Genomic DNA, 24,466 nt, shown 5'->3' on the forward strand with positions numbered 1-24,466 from the left:
AGAAGGCCGGCTATTCCCCTGACTGTGTCATAAGAACCAATGACTGTGTTATCAAGACACGTAACAGCGCGTTAGTGTGACGTTGATTCATGTTATTTTCATACTCGTATATGCACTGGTTCGGTAGGAAGTGATAACATCAAGTTAATGGCTCTCCCTCTCTCTCACTCTCTCTCTCTCTCTCTCTCTCTCTCTCTCTCTCTCTCTCTCTCTCTCTCTCTCTCACTCTCTCTCTCTCTCTCTCTCTCTCTCTCTCTCTCTCTCTCTCTCTCTCTCTCTCTCTTTTTTTTCTCTCTCTCTTTCTCTCTCTCCCTCTCTCTCTCCCTCTCTCTCTCTTTCTCTCTCTCTCTCTCTCTCTCTCCCTCTCTCTCTCTCTCTCTCTCTCTCTCTCTCTCTCTCTCTCTCTCTCTCTCTCTCTCTCTCTCTCTCTCTCTCTCTCTCTCTGTGGACCAAGGCCTATATAGCCAAGGTCGCATGACATGAATTAATTCATGAACACAAACAACAGTAATTAATCGGTGACGTAGTCGCACAGCCCGTTGCAGACAGGTAATGTACCGTACAGTGGGGAATAACACGTTTGATTAGCATCTTATAAAAACGGCATTTAAGTGATTCAAGGCATACCTACATACCACGGTTACAGCGTACTTAGCCTTTGGAATTAAATGTTCATTCAGACAATGGTTGTCCCAAATCGGTCGCTATGATAGACAGACAATCCTATGTCATCGGAAGAGTTGCTGTGTTATCAGTAGACGGGCAATACCCATGGTTGTGTCATCAATACGCCTGGCTGTGTCATCAATACCCCTTGCTGTGTCATTAATACCCCCGGTTGTGTTATCAATAGACGGGCAATGCCCTTGGTTGTGTTATCAATACCCTTGGTTGTGTTATCAATAGACTGGCAATACCCAAGATTGTGTTATCAATAGAGGGACAATACCCTTGGCTGTGTCATCAATACCCTAGGTTGTGTTTTAAATAGACGGGAAATAGCCTTGGCTGTACCATCAATACCCAATGCTGTGTTATCAATAGACGGGCAATATGCTTGGTTGTGTTATCAATAGACGGGAAATATCCTTGGCTGTGTCATCAATAGACGGGCAATATGCTTGGTTGTGTTGTCAATAGACGGGCAATATGCTTGGTTGTGTTATCAATAGAAGGGCAATATGCTTGGTTGTGTTATCAAAAGACGGGCAATATGCTTGGTTGTGTTGTCAATAGACGGGCAATATCCCTTGTTGTGTTGTCAATAGACGGGCAATATGCTTGGTTGTGTTGTCAATAGACGGGCAATATGCTTGGTTGTGTTATCAATACCCTGGTTGTTATCAATAGACGGGAAATATCCTTGGCTGTACCATTAATATCCAATGCTGTGTTATCAATAGACGGGCAATATGCTTGGTTGTGTTATCAATAGACGGCCAATACCCTTGGTTGTGTTATCAATAGACGGGAAATATCCTTGGCTGTGTCATCAATACCAAAGTTTGCGTTATCAATAGACGGGCAGTACCCTTGATTGTGTCATCAATACCCCTGGTTGTGTTATCAATAGAAGGGTAAAACCCTTGTTTGTGTCATCGATTTAACTGGCTGTGTTATCAATAGACAAGGGACACCCCAGGTTGTTTCACCGATAGACAGATTATTAATGTTACCACAATGTTGAGGCAGACAGGAAGTAGTTGACTGGCTTCAGTGTTACTTCAACCGGAGTGAGAGTCAAGCAGACATGTTAAACTTGTGTCGGTCTGTACATTGTGGTGACACGGACGCTAGCCAGCTAGTCGTATATGTATGTCTCTTCATAGAGGTAACTATGCGTTGTAAGTCATTGACGTGGTCAGCTTCGAACATGGACACCAGTCGGTTTTCGTCAGGCCCTTGGGGCGTCTGGGTAACGGTATAGGTCTAGAGCAACCCGTTTTGTCGTAAGAGGCGATGACTCGCTGATTGTATGGCGCCGTATCCCACTTATCGGTGATCGGTGCCCATGATGTCAGTGACTGGATTGTCTTTTTCATTATTTACAGATCACGGTCATATTGGTGGAATATAGCCAAGTAAGCTTGTACAGACACAGTGTTTGCCTCAGAGTAATTCGCTGTTCTGTTTAGTGGTGACATGTAATATGCTTTTATATACAGTAAGTGAGTGAGTGAGTCTTGGTTTGACGCCGCTTTAAACATTAGTACAGTTATATGACGACGTGTCAGCCTCACCCGGGAGGAAAGCCCGAAGTGGTGAAACCCACGAGCATGGGCATAGTGCTGCAAAACCTAGACACATAACCAGGGCGAACTGGGATTCGAACCATTTAAAGGTGAATTAGTTATAACATGACACATATGAAAACAAAAGTGTAGTCATAGATATCTGTTACTTATTTGGCATTTGGTAGATAGAAATATACGACAAACAAATGTTAAGATATATGTCAGACTATATGACAGAGTGACAGCTACATCGTGTTCTCTTCACCCTCAACACTTTCATACATTTCCAAACCACCTCCGTGGTCTAGTGGTAGGGGAGCGGAAGGCCCGGGGTTCGATCCCCGGCTGCGTCGTATCAAATGAGGTTAAAATATATTACTTGTTGTTACCCTGCCTGGCGCACGGCATTAAGGGGCTAAAACAAGGACTGGTCGGCTCGGAGTCAGTATACTGTGTCTGAGTGGGGTATTCATGTTAAACTGCGGCATGGTATCTCAGTGAGCTAGCACTATAAAGGCGGCATTAGTCCGGACTGGTACAAACAGCCACACACACGCGTGCATGTCGCTATATAAGTTCAATAATCTTGTACGCGACGTTAAACCCCATTTCACCTCACCTCATAATTTCCAAGAGTACTGATATATTCATTGTACCCTGTAGGTATTGTGGTAGGTGTATCTTTCCAGTGACGTCAACTGGTGCATGGGCGTGTCGCCGAGATCGACGTCACCGACAGCGTATGGAAACCAACTCCCTGTAGAAACTACGTGACATGAACGTACTTGTTTGACTCACTCAAATCAAGCATGTTGTGAGTGAGTGAGTGAGTTTAACGCTTTGAACAGTATTCCTGATTTATCACGGCGTGTCAGCTTAATATGTGTTGCTTGTTGTTGAAACTGACCGACAAGGGTATAGTGCTGACAAATCAGGACACAATCAGGGGGAATCCGAAATTCGCAAAAAGTTCTTAATTGGCATAAGATCCTGAAACGCCCAAGGGACGCAACTCTGCACAGCGAATTATAACTGCCTGAGAGCCCTGTACTATATCTGGCGGACTGACCTCATATTCTTCCGCGGTTGTGATAAAAAGAAGGGGTATGGGGCCGAACGTTTTATACTACTGCGTTGTTCCTTTCTCTTGAATTAGCTTCATGGTGTCTCACAACGCTGTAAACCCAACCACATCGGTATATGATCTCTGACCGAATCGTTCATCTATTTGGTTTATTGTAAAACCGGACATGTCTTAGGCTATCCTACGGTCGCACCTGTCTTGATCGGCCTACACCGGTCGTTCCGCCCAATTGTGAGCGTATTTGATCTCGTCACGAAAGACAAGGGAATAGGTTTGAATGGTAATAGATTGTCACAGCATGTTAAGTTACAAAGGAAGCGATTAGCATCTTATCTACCACTCTCACTTGGCCTCGGATCTCATTACATGGCCCTGCTGACGCAAGCCTCGTTGTCTCAGGCTGTGGAGACAAGGAATAGACCGTTTAATATTTCCAACATATACGGGATAATTTTCTCAAAACAATCCCATCTCAGCTTTGTTTGGTTACAGGGTGTGTACTCATAACCCGATAAACATTTCTTATCGTCTCCTGTGTAAATATTGTTCTTAATTATTGTCACGTTCTGTATACTAGAATTAGCCCTAATGTCATGTATTAACGATCAACCTCTAAACTAACGTCATGTCTTAACGATCAACCTCTAAATAATGTCATGTATTAACGATCAACCTCTAAACTAATGTCATGTATCAACGATCCACGTCTAAACTAATGTCATGTATCAACGATCCACCTCTAAACTAATGTCATGTATCAACAATCCATCTCTAAACTAATGTCATATATCAACGATCAACCTCTAAACTAACGTCATGTATTAACGATCAACCTCAAAACTAATGTCATGTATTAACGATCAACCCCTGAACTAATGTCATGTATTAACGATCCACCTCTAAACTAACGTCATGTATTAACGATCCACCTCAAAACTAATGTCATGTATTAACGATCCACCTCTAAACTAACGTCATATATCAACGATCAACCTCTAAACTAATGTCGTGTATTAACGATCAACCTCTAAACTAATGTCATGTATCAACAATACATCTCTAAACTAATGTCATGTATCAACGATCCATCTCTAAACTAACGTCGTATATCAACGATCAACCTCTAAACTAATGTCATGTATCAACGATCCAACTCTAAACTAATGTCATCTATCAACGATCCATCTCTAAACTAACGTCATATATCAACGATCCATCTCTTAACTAACGTCATATATCAACGATCAACCTCAAAACTAACGTCATGTATCAACGATCCACCTCTAAACTAATGTCATGTATCAACGATCAACCTCTTAACTAATGTCATGTATCAGCAATCCACCTCTAAACTAATGTCATGTATCAACGATCCATCTCTAAACTAACGTCATGTATCAACGATCCATCTCTAAACTAACGTCATGTATCAACGATCCACCTCTAAACTAATGTCATGTATCAACGATCAACCTCTAAACTAATGTCATGTATCAACAATCCACCTCTAAACTAATGTCATGTATCAACGATCCACCTCTAAACTAATGTCATGTATCAACGATCAACCTCTAAACTAATGTCATGTATCAACCATCCACCTCTAAACTAATGTCATGTATCAACAATCCACCTCTAAACTAATGTCATGTATCAACGATCAGCCTCTAAACTAATGTCATGTATCAACCATCCACCTCTAAACTAATGTCATCTATTAACGATCAACCTCTAAACTAACGTCATGTATTAACGATCCACCTCTAAACTAATGTCATGTATTAACGATCAACCTCAAAACTAATGTCATCTATTAACGATCCACCTCTAAAGTAATGTCATCTATTAACGATCAACCTCTAAACTAATGTCATGTATCAACGATCAACCTCTAAACTAATGTCATGTATCAACCATCCACCTCTAAACTAATGTCATGTATCAACAATCCACCTCTAAACTAACGTCATGTATTAACGATCCACCTCTAAACTAGTGTCATGTATCAACGATCAACCTCTAAACTAACGTCATATATCAACAATCCACCTCTAAACTAATGTCATATATCAACGATTCACCTCTAAACTAACAACTTGTAACAACGATAAACCTCTAAACTAATGTCATGCATCAACGATTCACCTCTAAACTAATGTCATGTATCAACGATCCACCTCTAAACTAATGTCATATATCAACAATCCACCTCTAAACTAATGTCATGTATTAACGATCAACCTCTAAACTAATGTCATGTATCAACCATCCACCTCTAAACTAATGTCATGTATTAACGATCAACCTCTAAACTAACGTCATGTATTAACGATCCACCTCTAAACTAATGTCATGTATCAACGATCCACCTCTAAACTAACGTCATATAACAACGCTCCACCTCTAAACTAACGTCATGTATTAACGATCAACCTCAAAACTAATGTCATCTATTAACGATCCACCTCTAAAGTAATGTCATGTATTAACGATCAACCTCTAAACTAATGTCATGCATCAACCATCCACCTCTAAACTAATGTCATGTTTCAACGATTCACTTCTAAACAAATGTCATGCATCAAAGATCCACCTCTAAATTTATGTCATGCAACAACGATTCACCTCTAAATTAACGTCAAGTAAGAACGATCCACCTTTAAACTAATGTCATACATCAACGATCCACCTCTAAACTAATATCATACCATCAATCTCTAAACTAATGTCATGTAACAATGACTCACTTCTAATCAAATGTCACGTAACAACGATCCACCTCTAAACTAGTATCATGTATCAACGATCCACCTCTAAACGAATGTCACGTAACAACGATCCACCTCTAAACTAACGTCTTGTAACAACGATCCACCTCTAAACTAATGTCATGCATCAACGATCCACCTCTAAACTAATGTCATGCATCAACGATCCACCTCTAAACTAATGTCATGCATCAACGATTCACCTCTAAACTAACAACTTGTAACAACGATAAACCTCTAAACTAATGTCATGCATCAACGATTCACCTCTAAACTAATGTCATGTATCAACGATCCATCTCTAAACTAATGCCATGCGTGAGTAAGTGAGTGTTTTGAACGACTTTGAGGATTCTTTCATCAATGTCACAGGGGCAAGTGTGACTCGAATAGTCCACTCTGAGACAAACCCGCTCACGTGATTTGTTTGTTTGTTGCTTAGCGCCACACTCAGCAATATTCCAGCTATATGACGGCGCTCTGCAAATAATCGCGCCTGGACCAGACACGCCAATGATTGATAGCATGAGCATCACCGTTAGTCGCCTCTTGCGGCCGGCATAGATTTCTGAAGACCTATTCTACCCCGGAACGCTCACATGAAATATGGACTATCTGAGGCAGGCCTATACTGTGTATGGAATCTGAAGTTACTTTCACCATACAAAGCGACGATTCCAGGACCGTCATGCGTGTCAGACAATACACGTCCATGACCACATACATATTGAGACACACACATCTCTCGCCACGCTGCATGTCACGGACAGTGCGTAATGCTGACTGCAGTTTGTTAATCACGCCTTGAAGTGATTTGTAATTTTATGAGCTGCTTTAAATGGCTTAATCTGTGTCTGGGTGGCTCTAAAACACTGCAAGTAGCCATTAGAGAACACGCTCACCACTGTCCTGGAATATTCCGCCAGCCTGACGTGTCAGTTCGTCTAATGGCAGAGGGAGGGGGAGGAGGGTGCTTCTCAGTATACATAATCAGGGCACAACGGTTTCAGTTACTGGCCCGAAACTAGATCGAAACAGTTTGTGTTTGTGAATGGCGACATTTTCAGAATCTCAAGTTATGCTTGACCCTGCCATCAGGTCGGCCTCGAATGAGACGTGTTGCAGTATTATGCACTATGACGGCCACATGGATCGATGCTTGTTTTAATTACGTATGAACACATCCACCGACCCCAAACTTCACATTCTTCAAATTTTTCTTCTAACCGAGCCTGTTTAATAAATTCAGAAATGAAAACATCTTGACGGTAAGCCATGAAGGAGGAAGTCACCCATGTACGTCATATTGCCCTGAATCGCTATTTATTTATTTCTATCGCCCGGCCGATAATACCTTTTATAAAAAAAACACCTATTATAATTTTTTTATAGGCATTACTTAGAAGTTGACGGATGACAAAGGAAACACAATTTATGGATAACAGTGAGTGAGTGAGTAGGTTTGGTTTTACGCCGCTTTTAGCAATATTCCAGCAATATCACGGCGGGGGACACCAGAAATGGGCTTCACACATTGTACCTATGTCGGGATTCGAACCCGGGTCTTCGGCGTGACGAGCGAACGCTTTAACCACTAGGCTACCCGACCGCCCCTTATGGATAACAACTTTTTTAGTTACTGTTTACGCGACGTTACGGTGTAGATCCTTATGCCGTTCCCCTTGTTTGGCAGCGGTATAAGAATCTGTACCGAAACGCCGCCTGTACAGTAAATAAAGACGTTGTTATCCTTACATTGTGTCTACTTTGACATCTTTTATAAGTCGGATTAATAAATATGTTTATGTCGACCACTTGTGTTTTTTTTTTAAAGAATTCCGCAAACCAAATAAATATAGACAACCAAAGCGCAACATTCAGCAAAAGAGATCTGACATTGCAACTTAAAGGCAAGTTCAACATAAAGTAAGTTTTAAGTTGTTCTATGTGAGAGAGAGAATGAGAGAGTGTGATTTTACGCCGCTTTTAGCAATATTCCAGCAATATCACATCGGGGGACAGACCCGTGAAGATTCCGGGGTAGAATAGGTCTTCAGCAACCCATACTTGTCGTAAAAGGCGACTATGCTTGTCGTAAAAGGCGACTAACGGGATCGGGTGGTCAGACTCGCTGACTTGGTTGATGCATGTCATCGATCCCAATTGCGTGGATCGATGCTCATGTTATCAATCACTGGATTGTCTGGTCCAGACTCGATTATGTATACAGACCGCCGTCATATAGCTGGAATATTGCTGAGTGCGGCGTTAAACAACAAACCATCCAACCAACCAACATCGGGGGACACCAGAAATGGGCTTCACACATTGTACCCATGTGGGGAATCGAACCCTGGCCTTCCACGTGGTGAGCGAACGCTTTAACCACTAGACTTCCCCACCGCCAACGCCCCTTCAAAAATCAAAAGAAGACATCTGCCTGATTGTATCAAGTTTTTCTGCGACAAAGACACTTAGCTCCAAGATAACGCAGCCTATATGTAGCAACAATAGGCCAGTAAATCTCTGGAATGTATCCAAACACACTTTCTTATTTTAAGAGAAAAATTCAAGATAATTATCGCAAATATGTATGATAAACCCATTTTCTCTTTCTTGGGAGAACAGTATCCTTCCATTGTTTATGCAATGTCGCTGCAGGTCAAAGAGATCGTATATCGCTAGGCCCGAGTCAATGTCAGCCTGTATCACTGTCTAATTAGAACGGCTTCACCTTTCGCCTTTCTGATAGACTTATTAACATTTCGACCAGCCTTAATTATCCGTGACGTTTTATAAACACGCGCCCTGGCTTTGTGCCGTGAGAAGTGAATGCATGTCGCTGCACGATCGAGTCGAGCAGCCACGTTGTGTGTATTCCTGCGCACGACCAAATTACTAACGTGACGGTCGGTCGTGGCGAGGAACTATATAACGGGGTGGGTCGAGACACCCCTCCAGTTCAGGCTAGCGTTACATAGCGAGCGTGATGAGATGTCCCGGGGAGAGAGTGGACGGAGAGGGAACGCTGGAGGATGAGGGACATCAATGCCACATGTATGTATGTATATGTACACTCTATGGGGTATATATCTGAATATATATACTGATATAAGGGTATGGTGTTCAGGAATAGTTTCTGAGCGTGCCATATGTCGACATAGGTACTAACTGAGATATGACACGTACAATGCTTTATTGTAAAGAGACTATATAACCTTTGAAATGCAAGGCGTTAACAATTATGTTAAGATTTTCTGAGTTCGTTAAAGAATTCCTTAAAGATCTTCATCATTGCACTCTTAAAATTAGTATATCTCTTACATCGTACGTGTAGGATCAATTTTGTAACCCCCTCATCTGGAGTTTTCCGACTCCAAATAACTTTAACGTGAATATATATAATTGTCTTAAAATTCAAGTTTCTTATGCTGAGGCTATGGACAATGCATTTGGAGGACCAGATTTTGTAATTGCTTAACAATAATCACAGCAATACGTAGCTGTACTCAAAATAATATTTTTATAGACACTCGTAAAATAAGTTCATTAAAACATTTGTGTGTGTTGCTGTGCATTAATTCAAATTATAGTAGCCACGCCTCTGGATACTGTCTGTAGTCATATAGAGGTGCAGCTGCGTGTCATACGGGCCATAGAATTCATATTTTTAATCCAAACGAGAGTAGAAAGTATTTGTGTACACATCCTATGGACTAACGGTACACGGGACAGAGTTCAGTCTACACTCCGGGGTGAAACTCGATCCCCTCCTTGCTGGGGTTACAATGCAGAAGACAAAGCTGTTTATCTGCCCGCGTGATAGAGAGGGGGTGACGCCCCTTTAGTGATCCCGTGTGTGCTCGGTGACGACTGTACAGTGTGGGGGTGGTGGTGGTGGTGGGGTGGGGGTGAGGGTGGGGTATATGAGTTCTTGTAACTTCCATTGTTGGTTTCTTGGATTATTAAATACTAGTGTTAGTTCAACACAGGTGGTCGAAGGATTGGAACTATGAATCATAAATCTCAGTTTCAAATAAAAGGGGAAATCTATCGCCTTGAATGTACTGGTGGATGGATGTTCCGCTGCTGTTGGTGGATATGCTCTCTGTGGTACACTAGTACTGTTACAATGCCATCCCAACTTGAATCTGTCATTCCCGACATACCAATAGACGAAATAGATCTTCTCTATAAATCACATGACGTTCATCCTGAATTTTCTTTCTTCTAAAGGACACCGACAAGTCTGGATTAATGAGGTTCTATTGTACATTTTTTTTTAATTTGGTACTTCTCACACTTGGTTGACAATCTGGTTCGCACACGTCATTATTATAAGGAACTCGTCGATGTACTACACCTTCGTAGCCTCCTATATATGGGTGTTAAGTGTATTGCTAACATTATCGTGTCAGCATACAGTATATGACCAAAGAAGACGAGTACACCCCCACCCCACCCCCACCACCCCTAACACACACCACACCATACAGTTCCTATGTGTATGTCTCTATGGCACAGTAGTAAGAGGTGAAACAAGGTGCTAGTTGTCGTCTTTGTCTATGTACTATATATCTGTAGATTATATGGCGGAAGCCCCATGGTTTAAGTCTTCGCTCGTCACGCCGGAGGCCCGGTTCGATTCCCACATGGGTACAATATGAGAAGCCCATTTCTGTGTCCCCCGCCGTGATATTGCTGGAGTATTGCGAAATCGACGTAAAACAATACTACTCAGTCGAATCCCCTTATCACCTATAGGAGAGTCACATCAACATAAAAGCATTATGATTGCTATTTCAGTGTTGCCAATCCCAACGTGGGTAAATAATGTATTTACTATGTAACAGTTGACGAGTCATTGGTGGTAAACGTCTTCAACGGATAGAGGCATTAGAGATGTTTTACCTCAATTTCAAATTCATCATCACCACTAGTATTGGTGTCATGCAGCTAGGTCACAACCAGTCCTTATGTTTTTTCAAAGATATGTTTAACTTTCTACGTGAGTGGTGACATCAACTAGGCCATGCCGTTCTCTATAGACGCGAACAGCGGTTTTTAATTCCAACAATGGTTTTCACGCTGATTACCACAACAAACAGAGTCAGATAGCCGGACAGTCCTCGAGCTTAACCAGCACCACGTGGGGGGAGGATTCAGTGTGGGGTGATGGTCTCTGCCTTGCCCCTCGCGTGTAACCCGACCTATTTTATCGCGCCTTGGCATGCATTGTTTGTTCTCCACCATCAGGCAATTTGGACTCGGTGTTATAGATCAAGTGATAACTGTTTATGGCCTAGCAGCCACATTTTATACACAGCCAACCCATTGTCATGAAGTTATTAGTAGAAATAGAGTGTTTTACAGCGTGGCACTGCGATACAGAGACTCAGGCACATTCTGGGAGACATCAAACTGTAACTTCCTGTCAAATCCTTTTCGCTGGTTGTAACAAGTTTATTGGAAAACTTTATTAGCGTGACGATCTAGTTTCGGTGTGCGTTTGAAGGTTAACGTTTTTAAATCTATGAGTTTAAGCTTGTGGTTGTTTCAGAACACAGTTTGTGTATCGGTGTATAATACCAGATTAACACCCGGCTTAATCCGACGTCCTGTATGCTGCGCAGCGTAGAGTTGTTTATTCTGCTACTTAACGCGCTGAATAAACAGACACTTGGTAAATATTCATACCTTTAACCTATCTGATATAACTAATGTTACAAGTACCGTTATTATTTCTTGTTTGTAGCATGACACGGCATGTAGTCGGTGTTACCACGTCATAAAGCCCAAGTCTGTTAACCGTTGTATATCAAATTTGACATTGTCAGCACATTTGTAAACAGAGGTAGCCTGTATCTAATATATCACCCCGCTGTGGCCGGTCTCTTTCCCTCACGGAGTGCAAACACTTCAAAGGACGTTCTCATATTATTACCCTGCCTGTAAGTGGCATACCCGGGTATGCTGCACCCGACACCACTGACTGGGGCTGGTCTTACCCTCAAGTTAGTGTCGACCATGATGTTTCTCTGGGCTGCGTCATGCCGCTAAGCCCACTCTCGACAACGTTGCAGCTGTTTCTTCTAATTAGGGAATTTAAAACAGGAATTTCTGTCGGGGGTTAGTGTGTGTGTGTGTGGGGGGGGGGGGGGGGGGGGGGGGAGCGGGGGACACTTGCTTCACCTTTGCATAACATATAGTTGTCTGATAATGGAGTAATCTACGTAAATTGACTTAACACTCGGTTGGTTAAAGAAGTTTCAATTGTTGCCATAACTACGAAACAGTAATTGTCACAATTTCAAAGACTATCTCTTACATAAATTGCCCGCATCTTATATGTCAGCAGACACGATGTGATTCAGTTGTCTTACATTGATGAACACGTGCATTCCCATCCAGATCGTTGTTCATCGTTGACGATGAGGAGGATCTAGGTACATGTCCGTATCCTGCTACAAGTGGCAGGTTTGGTTTTGTGTTAAAATTCAACTTGCAATAAGTGTAAAGACGGGTAAAGTTAGTGAGTGACTTGGATTAAAACCCTTTGAACAGTTTTTCGGTTATATTACTGGTTAATAAAGGAAAACAAACATAATGCTTATCTAAGTAAGTTTAACACTTGGAGACATCCACGAGTACGGTGATGGTTCTGATACACCAAGAATCATAATGGTTCTGGGATTCGAACTCACGATCACACTCTCTTGGCACTGTAGCAGGCAGAAAGTTGAGATAAGACACAGCCTGATTCCTTTTGCTGTTAGGAAGGTAGACATCGTTTACATGCTGACCATTCCAATGTTATTTTTTTCAGGTCTGGAGTCATGCGATCGAGTTTGCTGACGGAATACGCCGAGATTTACCGAGACCTCACGATGAAGGGAGCATCCGTCGACAGTCAGACAAATGACACTGTCATGGAGTTGCTCTCTTTACCGGTCGGGTCACTAACGTCACAGATCCAACTCCGCAGAGCTAACATCACAGACCGAACACCACAGATCGAACCTGCAGTTCGAGCATCACAGATCAAACACCTCTCTTCGATGACAGTTAATCAGTGTCAACAACATCATCATGATCATCGTCATTATTTATTTATTTTATTTTTTTATTTATTTATTTTTTTTTTTCATTATTACTATCATCATCATCATCATCATTGTTATTATTTTTATTTTTATTTTTATTATTATTATTATTATTATGTGTCTACTTGTTCTTCCACCACTACTTTACCCTAACAACAAAGACGATACAGATGCCGTCTGAACAAAGACCTTAAAATCGTGATTATCGTATTGTCAACTATTCCATGTAAGTTAGCTGTATATTTTTTTAATAAACGTATATAATTGTATCCTAGTTTCTTTGTAATCATTTTCCCGCATGTGCTGAAATTTGCTGGACTAGTCTGACCAGGCACTCCCTAGTCCCCCTCCCTGGTTGGTGAGCACCATGCCATTGTTGGTGGTGAACGCGTGTACGACATTATTGTCATTCCAACATATTAAGCTGGCAAGCAGTGATATACATTGCAGAGGCAGACCAACGATTTGAGAGGGGGATGAGTGCATATGATACTCGAGTCACGAAGTTGCTCCCCTTGGGCACGCCAGAAAACTACGATCGTGGGTTCGAATCACAGTTCGCCCAAATTACGTTTCTCGGTTTGTCAGCACCATGTCCATGCTCGTGGGTTTCACCGAAGTGATAAACGTCTGAGACCTGCATCACCTGCATCGGGCTTTCCTCCCACATTAAGCTGACACGCCGCGATATAACTGGAATACTGTTAAAAGCGGCGCTAAATCCAACTCGCTCGCTCACTCACTGACTTGGCCGATGGCGCATTTAACATGTAAAGTGTTTGCTGAAAGGGTGAGTGCGCACCCGGCACAAGCCCTGGACACGCAAGCGGACTGAAGTAGCGTCACTACCCCCAGATTCTCGCTGTATTCTAACATAGGAAACGGAATGTGTTCATCCCATGGAGCTGTGCGGGAGTTGCTTCCCTTAGGCGTGCGAGAATCCTACAGGTGAGGTATGTGTGGTACAGATGAGGTATGTGTGGTACAGATGAGGTCTGTGGGGTACAGGGGCGGTCTATGTGGTACAGGGGAGGTATGTGTGGTACAGGTGAGGTCTGTGTGGTACAGGTGAGGTCTGTGTGGTACAGGTGAGGTATGTGTGGTACAGGTGAGGTATGTGCGGTACAGGTGAGGTATGTGTGGTACAGGTGAGGTCTGTGTGGTACAGGTGAGGTATGTGCGGTACAGGTGAGGTATGTGTGGTACAGGTGAGGTCTGTGTGGTACAGATGAGGTCTGTGTCGTACAGGTGAGGTCTGTGTTGTACAGGTGAGGTATGTGCGGTACAGGGGAGGTATGTGTGGTACAGATGAGGTCTGTGTGGTACAGGTTAGGTCTGTGTTGTACAGATGAGGTCTGTGTGGTACAGGGGAGGTCTGTGCGGTACAGATGAGGTCTGTGTGGTACAGGTTAGGTCTGTGTGGTACAGGTTAGGTCTGTGTTGTACAGGTGAGGTATGTGCGGTACAGGTGAGGTATGTGTGGTACAGATGAGGTATGTGTGGTACAGGTGAGGTATGTGTGGTACAGATGAGGTATGTGTGGTACAGATGAGGTATGTGTGGTACAGGTGAGGTCTGTGTGGTACAGATGAGGTATGTGTGGTACAGGTGAGGTCTGTGTGGTACAGATGAGGTATGTGTGGTACAGATGAGGTCTGTGTGGTACAGGTTAGGTCTGTGTTGTACAGATGAGGTCTGTGTGGTACAGGGGAGGTCTGTGCGGTACAGGGGAGGTATGTGTGGTACAGGTGAGGTCTGTGTGGTACAGATGAGGTCTGTGTCGTACAGGTTAGGTCTGTGTTGTACAGGTGAGGTCTGTGTGGTACAGTTGAGGTCTGTGTGGTACAGATGAGGTCTGTGTGGTACAGGTTAGGTCTGTGTTGTACAGATGAGGTCTGTGTTGAACAGGTGAAGTCTCTTTGGTACAGATGAGGTCTGTGTGGTACAGATGAGGTCTGTGTGGTACAGTTGAGGTCTGTGTGGTACAGTTGAGGTCTGTGTGGTACATGTGAGGTCTGTGTGGTACAGTTGAGGTCTGTGTGGTACAGTTGAGGTCTGTGTGGTACAGGTCATACAGGTGAGGTATGTGTGGTACAGGTGAGGTATGTGTGGGACAGTTGAGGTCTGTGTGGTACAGGTGAGGTATGTGTGGTACAGATGAGGTCTGTGTGGTACAGATGAGGTCTGTGTGGTACAGGTTAGGTCTGTGTTGTACAGGTGAGGTATGTGCGGTACAGGTGAGGTATGTGTGGTACAGTTGAGGTCTGTGTGGTACAGATGAGGTCTGTGTGGTACAGATGAGGTCTGTGTGGTACAGATGAGGTCTGTGTGGTACAGATGAGGTTTGTGTGGTACAGGTGAGGTCTGTGTTGTACAGGTGAGGTATGTGTGGTACAGGTCATACAGGTGAGGTATGTGTGGTACAGGTGAGGTCTGTGTGGTACAGGTCATACAGGTGAGGTATGTGTGGTACAGGTGAGGTATGTGTGGTACAGGTCATACAGGTGAGGTCTGTGTGGTACAGTTGAGGTCTGTGTGGTACAGTTGAGGTCTGTGTGGTACAGTTGAGGTCTGTGTGGTACAGGTGAGGTCTGTGTGGAACAGGTCATACAGGTGAGGTATGTGTGGTACAGGTGAGGTATGTGTGGTACAGTTGAGGTCTGTGTGGTACAGGTGAGGTCTGTGTGGTACAGATGAGGTCTGTGTGGTACAGATGAGGTATGTGTTGTACAGGTGAGGTATGTGCGGTACAGGTGAGGTATGTGTGGTACAGTTGAGGTCTGTGTGGTACAGATGAGGTCTGTGTGGTACAGATGAGGTCTGTGTGGTACAGATGAGGTTTGTGTGGTACAGGTGAGGTCTGTGTTGTACAGGTGAGGTATGTGTGGTACAGTTGAGGTCTGTGTGGTACAGGTCATACAGGTGAGGTCTGTGTTGTACAGGTGAGGTATGTGTGGTACAGTTGAGGTCTGTGTGGTACAGTTGAGGTCTCTTTGGTACAGGTGAGGTCTGTGTGGTACAGATGAGGTCTTTGTGGTACAGGTCATACAGGTGAGGTCTGTGTGGTACAGATGAGGTCTGTGTGGTACAGGTCATACAGGTGAGGTATGTGTGGTACAGGTGAAGTTTCTTTGGTACAGGTGAGGTCTGTGTGGTACAGGGGAGGTCTGTGTGGTACAGGTGAGGTCTGTGTGGTACAGGTGAGGTCTCTTTGGTACAGGTGAGGTCTGTGTGGTACAGTTGAGGTCTCTTTGGTACAGGTGAGGTCTGTGTGGTACAGATGAGGTCTTTGTGGTACAGGTCATACAGGTGAGGTCTGTGTGGTACAGATGAGGTCTGTGTGGTACAGGTCATACAGGTGAGGTATGTGTGGTACAGGTGAAGTTTCTTTGGTACAGGTGAGGTCTGTGTGGTACAGGGGAGGTCTGTGTGGTGTAGGGGGGGGGGGGGGGGTCTGTGTGGTACAGGTGAGGTCTGTGTGGTACAGGTCATACAGGTGAGGTCTGTGTGATACAGGGGAGGTCTCTTTGGTACAGGGGAGGTCTGTGTGGTGCAGGTGAGGTCTGTGTGGTACGGATGAGGTATGTGTGGTACAGGTCATACAGGTGAGGTCTGTGTGGTACAGGTGAGGTCTGTGTGGTACAGGGGAGGTCTGTGTGGTACAGGGGAGGTCTGTGTGGTACAGGTCATACAGGTGAGGTCTGTGTGATACAGGTGAGGTCTCTTTGGTACAGGGGAGGTCTGTGTGGTACAGGGGAGGTCTGTGTGGTACAGATGAGGTCTGTGTGGTACAGATGAGGTCTGTGTAATACAGGTTAGGTCTGTGTTGTACAGGTGAGGTATGTGCGGTACAGGTGAGGTATGTGTGGTACAGTTGAGGTCTGTGTGGTACAGATGAGGTCTGTGTGGTACAGATGAGGTCTGTGTGGTACAGGTGAGGTCTGTGTTGTACAGGTGAGGTATGTGTGGTACAGGTCATACAGGTGAGGTCTGTGTTGTACAGGTGAGGTATGTGTGGTACAGTTGAGGTCTATGTGGTACAGGTGAGGTCTGTGTGGTACAGATGAGGTCTGTGTGGTACAGATGAGGTCTGTGTGGTACAGGTTAGGTCTGTGTGGTAGAGGTGAGGTCTGTGTGGTACAGGGGAGGTCTGTGCGGTACAGGTGAGGTCTGTGTGGTACAGGTGATACAGGTGAGGTATGTGTGGTACAGGTAAGCTCCGTGTGGTACAGGTGAGGTCTGTGTGGTAGAGGGGAGGTCTGTGTGGTGCAGGTGATACAGGTGATGTCTGTGTGGTACAGGTGAGGTCTGTGTGGTGCAGGTGAGGTCTGTGTGGTACAGGTAAGGTCTGTGTGGTGCAGGTGATACAGGTGAAGTCTGTGTGGTACAGGTAAGGTCTGTGTGGTACAGGGGAGGTCTGTGTGGTACAGGTGATGTCTGTGTGGTGCAGGTGATACAGGTGAGGTCTGTGTGGTGCAGGTGATACAGGTGAGGTCTGTGTGGTGCAGGTGATACAGGTGAGGTCTGTGTGGTACAGGGGAGGTCTGTGTGGTACAGGTGATGTCTGTGTGGTGCAGGTGATACAGGTGATGTCTGTGTGGTACAGTGATACAAGCGAGGTCTGTGTGGTACAGGTGTTGTCTGTGTGGTACAGGTGGGGTCTGTGTGGTACAGGTGGGGTCTGTGTGGTACAGGTGGGGTCTGTGTGGTACAGGGGAGGTATATGTGGTACAGGTGATGTCTGTGTGGTACAGGTGAGGTCTGTGTCGTACAGGTGTTGTCTGTGTGGTACAGGGGAGGTCTGTGTGGTACAGGGGAGGTATATGTGGTACAGGTGATGTCTGTGTGGTACAGGGGAGGTCTGTGTGGTACATGTGATGTCTGTGTGGTGCAGGTGAAACAGGTTAGGTCTGTGTGATACAGGTGATGCAAGTGAGGTCTGTGTGGTACAGGTGATGTCTGTGTGGTGCAGGTGATGTCTGTGTGGTACAGGTGATGTCTGTGTGGTACAGGCGAGGTCTGTGTGGTACAGGTGATACAGGTGAGGTCTGTGTGGTACAGGTGATGTCTGTGTGGTACAGGTGATGTCTGTGTGGTACAGGTGATGTCTGTGTGGTACAGGGGAGGTCTGTGTGGTAGAGGGGAGGTCCGTGTGGTACAGGTGATGTCTGTGTGGTACAGGGGAGGTCTGTGTGGTACAGGTGAGGTCTGTGTGGTACAGGTGAGGTCTGTGTGGTACAGGTGATACAGGTGAAGTCTGTGTGGTACAGGTGATACAAGTGAGGTCTGTGTGGTACAGGTGATACAGGTGAGCTCTGTTTAGTGGAGGTGAGGTATATGTGGTGCAGGTGAGGTCTGTTTGGTGAAGGCGATACAGGTTCAGGTCTGTTTGGTGCATAAGGGCTTTAATTGGTGCAGTTGATTGCTATTCTAAAAGTGCTTAACAACCAGAACTGAGTGAGTGAGTGAGTTTGGTTTAACGACGCTCACTCACTTACTGTATATAAAAGCATATTACATGTCACCACTAAACAGAACAGCGAATTACTCTGAGGCAAACACTGTGTCTGTACAAGCTTACTTGGCTATATTCCACCAATATGACCGTGGTCTGTAAATAGTGAGTGAGTGAGTGAGTTGGGTTTAACGTCGCTTTTAACAGTATTCCAGTTATAACACGGCGTGTCAGCTTAATGTGGGAGGAAAGCCCGAAGTGATGCAGATCTGAGACGTTTACCACTTTGGTGAAACCCACGAGCACGGGTATGGTGCTGACAAACCTAGAAACATAATCGGGGCAAACCGGGATTCGAACCCTCAATCACAGGTTTCTGGCGTTCCGCAAGGGACGCAACTATACACAGCGAATCGCGGTGCACTGGACGACTGGGCCACCCGTGCCCCCCGACCAGAACTGAGTCAATGGGAATAGTGGTGGGAGATGTGTGTTTTAAACCCTGATTAAAACGACTGAAGCGTTGGCGCTCATTGTGAGAGGGAATGATTTTCACACAGAAGCGACAGCGGCACTGAAAGATGGAGGTTTTTAACTCTTATCGTGGAATCAACAGCAAGAAAAGTATATACGTGAAGGATAAAGCACGACTCCGAGGTTATGTTCGAGGAAGTAAGATCTCGGCAATCGGGTATCGGCGATGTAAGACCAAGGAGCTTCGCGGAGGAGCCGATACCCGATTGCCAAGGTCTTACTGCCTAAGGTCTAACAGCGGGGGAGTGATTTATCTCACTTATAAACCGTCTAAATGGAAGAAATAACAGAAGAAAATAAGAAAACATCGAGATATATGATAGTGAAACAATACAGTGTGTCCCGTTATAAAAGGAATACGATCAAAGCGTGCGAGAGAAAGAAACACGACCAGCATAGAAAAAACTAAGTCATGACATCTAAAATTAAACTTTCATCACCTACCCCGGTAGCTCAGTGGAAAAAAACGTGGATTACAAAAGTTAACACGATATGTAAGGTTGCAGGTTCGATCCCTGTCAACCATAATGAAAAAGTTTCATTTCCTGTCCTCGATATTAGAACATTGGACGTTTGATGTCCAAATTCTGTCTGCTACTCAAATCATCAGGTCTTACTTCCGAAAAGTAACAGCTTATACCAGGAGGTTATTACGAGATACAAATATACCTACAATACAATAGGCAAAAGTGACAGTAGGTTTACAATGGAGTCTCATTTGTGTCTGCTTTCAATCTCGACACGTTGGCACAGTCATTGCCGCTTCATGGTTGACAATGGAGTTTTCCTACTAGAAGCGCTCGTAAAATACCAGAGGAAACACAGGAAGTTGCACGACATTTAATTTCTCACCGCCTAAGTGGCATTATAGTCTATGGTGATGATGATTTTGACTATGGAGACTACTTCATGTAAAATATGGAACTTGTGTCACTGGCATATTACTTTCAGGACGTTCACGATACATCTTTTGATTCCCAAATTGTCCTTTCCGTGACCACTCGTGTCATTCCGTTATGCCCGTTACGGAAAGAGGCGAGGATGTACCTCTGCAGCTAAATACTTTCACTGAAACCGGAAATGTTTTTTATTTAATATCAGTCACCAAAATCCACATGGTTTCTTCAAATTCTCACCATTTAACATTTTTATTTAATACATTCAGTACATTGGAATGCTAACGGGTCATTGAATCATTACATTAATTCACTCTCAAGATTTTATTCACGAGGATAGCCTTCGTGTCATTGAATCATTGCATTATTTTTTTAAGGAGGTAAATTGAATTATTACACCATTCACTCAAGAGGATAGCCTACGTGTCATTGAATCAATATATCATTCACTCACGAGAGTATCCCCCGGGTCATTGATTTTACAGTCAATCATACAAAGATATCTAACAACAAAGGGTAGCAAATTATATGCCTTATTTGTAGATTTTGCGAAAGCATTTGACTCAAAGAGATAAACCCAGGAAGCTATTTCAAACGAATGGGGAAAATATTGTGCCTTATCTACCGTAAAGTATAGGTTTGTGTGCGTAAAAACAATACTGTATCACATACGTTTCCTTGTAATATTGGTGTTCGCCAAGGATGTATTTTAAGACCTTTTCTCTTTTCTTTCTTTATAAATGAATTAGCAGAGCAAACCAATGCACATTGTATAAATGGTATACAGATACGCCCTGAAAGAGTAACGTTATTTCATCTTTTGTTTGCTATGAAAATTTTAATTGGCATTTTTCAAAATCTTTTACGCTAAAATTTTGATAAATGCAGCCAAAATGTGGGGATTCAGAAATATAGATGATGTTGATAAGATTCATTTTCATGCTTTCTCGGTATTAAACCTAGCACTCCAAATGTTGCGGTACATGGTGAATGTGGAAGATGTCTGTTTTACAGAGACGCTCATATAAAGGTTATCAAATACTGGCTAAAATAGCTGCAGGCGCCAAATTCAAGATTTCCAAAGAAATGTTACAATATGAAGTTACTCTACGATCGCCAGGTAAACCTAACTAGGCTTGGTGTGTTGAACAGGGAATTAATTCAACTGGGTATGGGTTTATGTGGAGTTAATAAATGTAAATATGCCAGAGCGATTTTATTATTGACTTCGCAAAGACTTCAAAAGACATGGATATCTCAAGATGTTGGAAATGATAAACTATTTATCTTCATGCTTAAGGAAAGATTAGTTGATATATTTTCACAAGATTGGCACTGTCAAATATCATCCTCAAGGTTTTTATGCCATTATACGAATATAAAATCTTTACTTGTTCCTGAAAAATATGTATCTGTACTTCAGGATAGAACTTTGAGAAGATCTTTGTGTAAATTACGTATATCATTACATAATTTTAATGTTAACAATCTCAGAAAGAAAAATGTACAAGATAAAGAAAGTAGTTTATGCCGTTATTGTAATGAAGGCTATGTTGAGGATGAGTTTCATGTACTTCTCATTTGTAAATATTATCAGTTTCTTAGAAATAGATACCTCCCTATGATTTCAACTATGTACAAAGATGAACAACTGATGAGAAATTTGTTGAACTCCTGCAATGCAAATACAATATCATCTCTGTCAATATTCCTGAAGAAGATTTTTGAAATTAGACGTTAATATTTTATGTAAACTTATTATTACCTACACGTGACTGTACAATGTTGATACAAAAAACAAACACTACTGTACTATAGGTCATATGGCCTCAAATATTGAATAAACTTCTGTTCTGTTCTGTTCTGTAAAAGACATGTACTTCAGACAATGGTTATCTACTCTACCTTTGTCCAATAAATTAAATCACTTGTCGGATATCAACACAAACATAACTAGACAGCACGATTTGTTTGAAATAGATTTATAGAAAGTCCGAGTGGCGTTAGTTCTATTAAGCTGGAACTCTCACGATCTCCCTATTGAATCAGATTGACACTGCAGAATTTAAAGAGAAGGCATAATCTGTCAACTGTGTAGTTTTAATAATATAGAAGATGAATATCACTTTTTATTTGTTTGTTCGTTTTATGTTGACATCAGAAACCAATTCATTCATGATTATTTTATTCAAGGATCACCACTTGTGTAAGTTTTACTGACTAATGCAGACTAATTAAAAAATTGTCAGAAATGTTCATTTTCCATGTCATGAATGTTAGAAAGCATGAGCTTATTCAACCACTAATTTAACAGTTGTCATGGCTATTGATGTATATTATATTATATAAATGTGCCCGCAACTCCTTTGTAAACATGTACAATATGCCTATGGCCCTCTCACTATTTAGAAATATAGATTGATTGAATTCGAACGATGACGTCATATGAACGACCTTGATCAAACAACTTCTGAGCGAGAGTCGTATGACGCTCTATGAAACCTTGGTAGTAAGAGCATTCTCGATTGTACCTCAAACGTGAAATTAAGACAGCAAAGACTGGAGTTACTGGAATATTTCACAACATAAAGGGAAAGGTGGCTATTGGAAATTGGAAACCACCCCTCTTGTCATACAGCCTTGGGGACAGTGGTTTATCACTCTAAATCTTTATGCACAGATATAAATAGGAAACTGATGAGGAGGCCACACGGCTCTTTTTTATTTCTAGTTCAATTAGGTAAATCAGAGAAAATGAATTGGTATTTGATCGTCATTAAACGATATCAGATTTTTACAATTTGAATGCATGTACAGAAAACACGAATATCTTCAAGATTTGAATGCATCCAAAATAAACACGACTATCGCACTCACTCACTCACTCACTCACCCATTCATTCATTCATTCATTCATTCATTCATTCATTCATTCATTCATTCATTCATTCACTCACTCACTCACTCACTCACTCACTCACTCACCCATTCATTCATTCATTCACTCACTCACTCACTCACTCACTCACTCACTCACTCACTCACTCACTCACTCACTCACTCACTCACTCACTCATTCACTCACTCACTCACTCACTCACTCACTCACCCATTCATTCATTCATTCATTCACTCACTCACTCACTCACTCACTCACTCACTCACCTACTCACTCACTCACTTTCAGGTGCCAATCATCATACCCATCATCTTCATGCTGTGGTGCTTGTTCCTCGTTGTCGCTCCGATTGTACAGAATCCACAAATTGAGTTGCTGTATGCCACCATGTTTCTCGTCAGCGGTGTCATCGTGTGTTTCCCTCTTATCCACTTCAACTTGAAACCAAAGTGGCTTGGTATGTATTATGAAGGATGGTAATATGTTCCCGAAATGATACGGCATCCCTGGAGCTGCTTTTAACTATACATCCTTGTCACATTATCTTTATAACGAATGATCACCATTCTATGCCATTGAGATGGCAACACCATCTTAAATGATAATGAATAATTTATTGGGTTAGTATTACGTTCACAAAGACAAGGGAGTGGTAGCTTCAACAACAGCATAGAACACAGAGAAGAAACCATGAACTTCTGGGCAAAAGAACTAATGCACTTGAAAATTGGATTTGACCAAAACGTTACTTTACTAGGTTGAAAACAGTCGCCGAAACACTCCAAACTTAAGGTCCAAAAATACGACTGCAATACCCGTTTCCAATACATCACCATCGAATGACCATTTCTTGTTTGTGTCATTTTTGGCCACCATCAAACAGACATGTTTGTTTTATTTTTAGCCACCATCAAACAGACATGGGTGCATACTTTCTTTTTCCCGGTAGTTTATTTTTCTCTGGATGGAGGAGACAAGTATAACATGTTGGACCCCATGTCATTATTGTGTAGAACATCCCGCTTATCCAGGCTTGTCAATGAATTATCACACGCAGGTTAAGCTGCAATGACAAATACGTGTATCATGCAAGATTACATCAGTCTTACCTTGGTCCCCTAATGCTGTAATAATATTTGTAACAAAAGTTAATGGTTTTATTATTTTCAGAAAGGTTTGAGATGTATGTACAGTTGCTTCTCGAGGTCGCCCCAAGCACGCAAGCAGAGAGCTTCTGAAACTACAGATGACTTGCAGTGTAATCAACAAGTGGGGTGCGCACCTTGCACCCCCACCTTGGATCCGTGCATGGTGGTCATTCACGTTTTGTTGCAACAAAACATTTATCATCTGATAAATGTATGTACTGTGTCATACGAGTGAGCTCTTACTACTCTACATGCTAAATAAATAGAAACAGACTGTGAACAAGGAACTTAACTTCAGCAAGATATTATCATTCTTTTCGCCGATGAGTGAGTATGGTATTACGC

The 24,466-nt window shown here is 42.8% G+C and overlaps 1 protein-coding gene and 1 long non-coding RNA gene across 2 annotated transcripts; both read left to right on the forward strand.

Annotated features, from left to right (window-relative positions):
• The first annotated feature begins 9,057 nt into the window (after nt 1–9,057).
• LOC124114762 lies at nt 9,058–13,458 on the forward strand. Its single transcript, XR_006857895.2, has 2 exons — nt 9,058–9,143; nt 12,913–13,458. It is a non-coding gene; the product is annotated as an uncharacterized LOC124114762 (long non-coding RNA).
• A 2,627-nt stretch (nt 13,459–16,085) lies between these two features.
• On the forward strand, nt 16,086–24,211 carry LOC125371778. The gene is made up of 6 exons (XM_048380502.1): nt 16,086–16,623; nt 16,706–16,745; nt 16,904–16,988; nt 17,248–17,352; nt 18,151–18,230; nt 24,144–24,211. Exons 1-6 carry the CDS (start codon nt 16,555–16,557, stop codon nt 24,209–24,211), a joined length of 447 nt encoding a protein of 148 aa, XP_048236459.1. The 5' UTR covers nt 16,086–16,554.
• Nucleotides 24,212–24,466: the final 255 nt, after the last annotated feature.

Source organism: Haliotis rufescens, unplaced genomic scaffold, assembly GCF_023055435.1.
Source record: "Haliotis rufescens isolate VD_foot unplaced genomic scaffold, xgHalRufe1.0.p SCAF_31, whole genome shotgun sequence".
Taxonomy (NCBI): domain Eukaryota; kingdom Metazoa; phylum Mollusca; class Gastropoda; order Lepetellida; family Haliotidae; genus Haliotis; species Haliotis rufescens.

Coding starts and splice junctions, on each gene's coding strand:
- LOC125371778 (XM_048380502.1), top strand. CDS start 16,555: ATGTGTGGTACAGGTGAAGTTTCTTTGGTACAGGTGAGGTCTGTGTGG. Junction 16,624..16,705: donor ACAGGGGAGGTCTGTGTGGT/GTAGGGGGGGGG, acceptor TGTGTGATACAG/GGGAGGTCTCTTTGGTACAG. Junction 16,989..17,247: donor GTCTGTGTGGTACAGATGAG/GTCTGTGTAATA, acceptor AGGTCTGTGTGG/TACAGATGAGGTCTGTGTGG.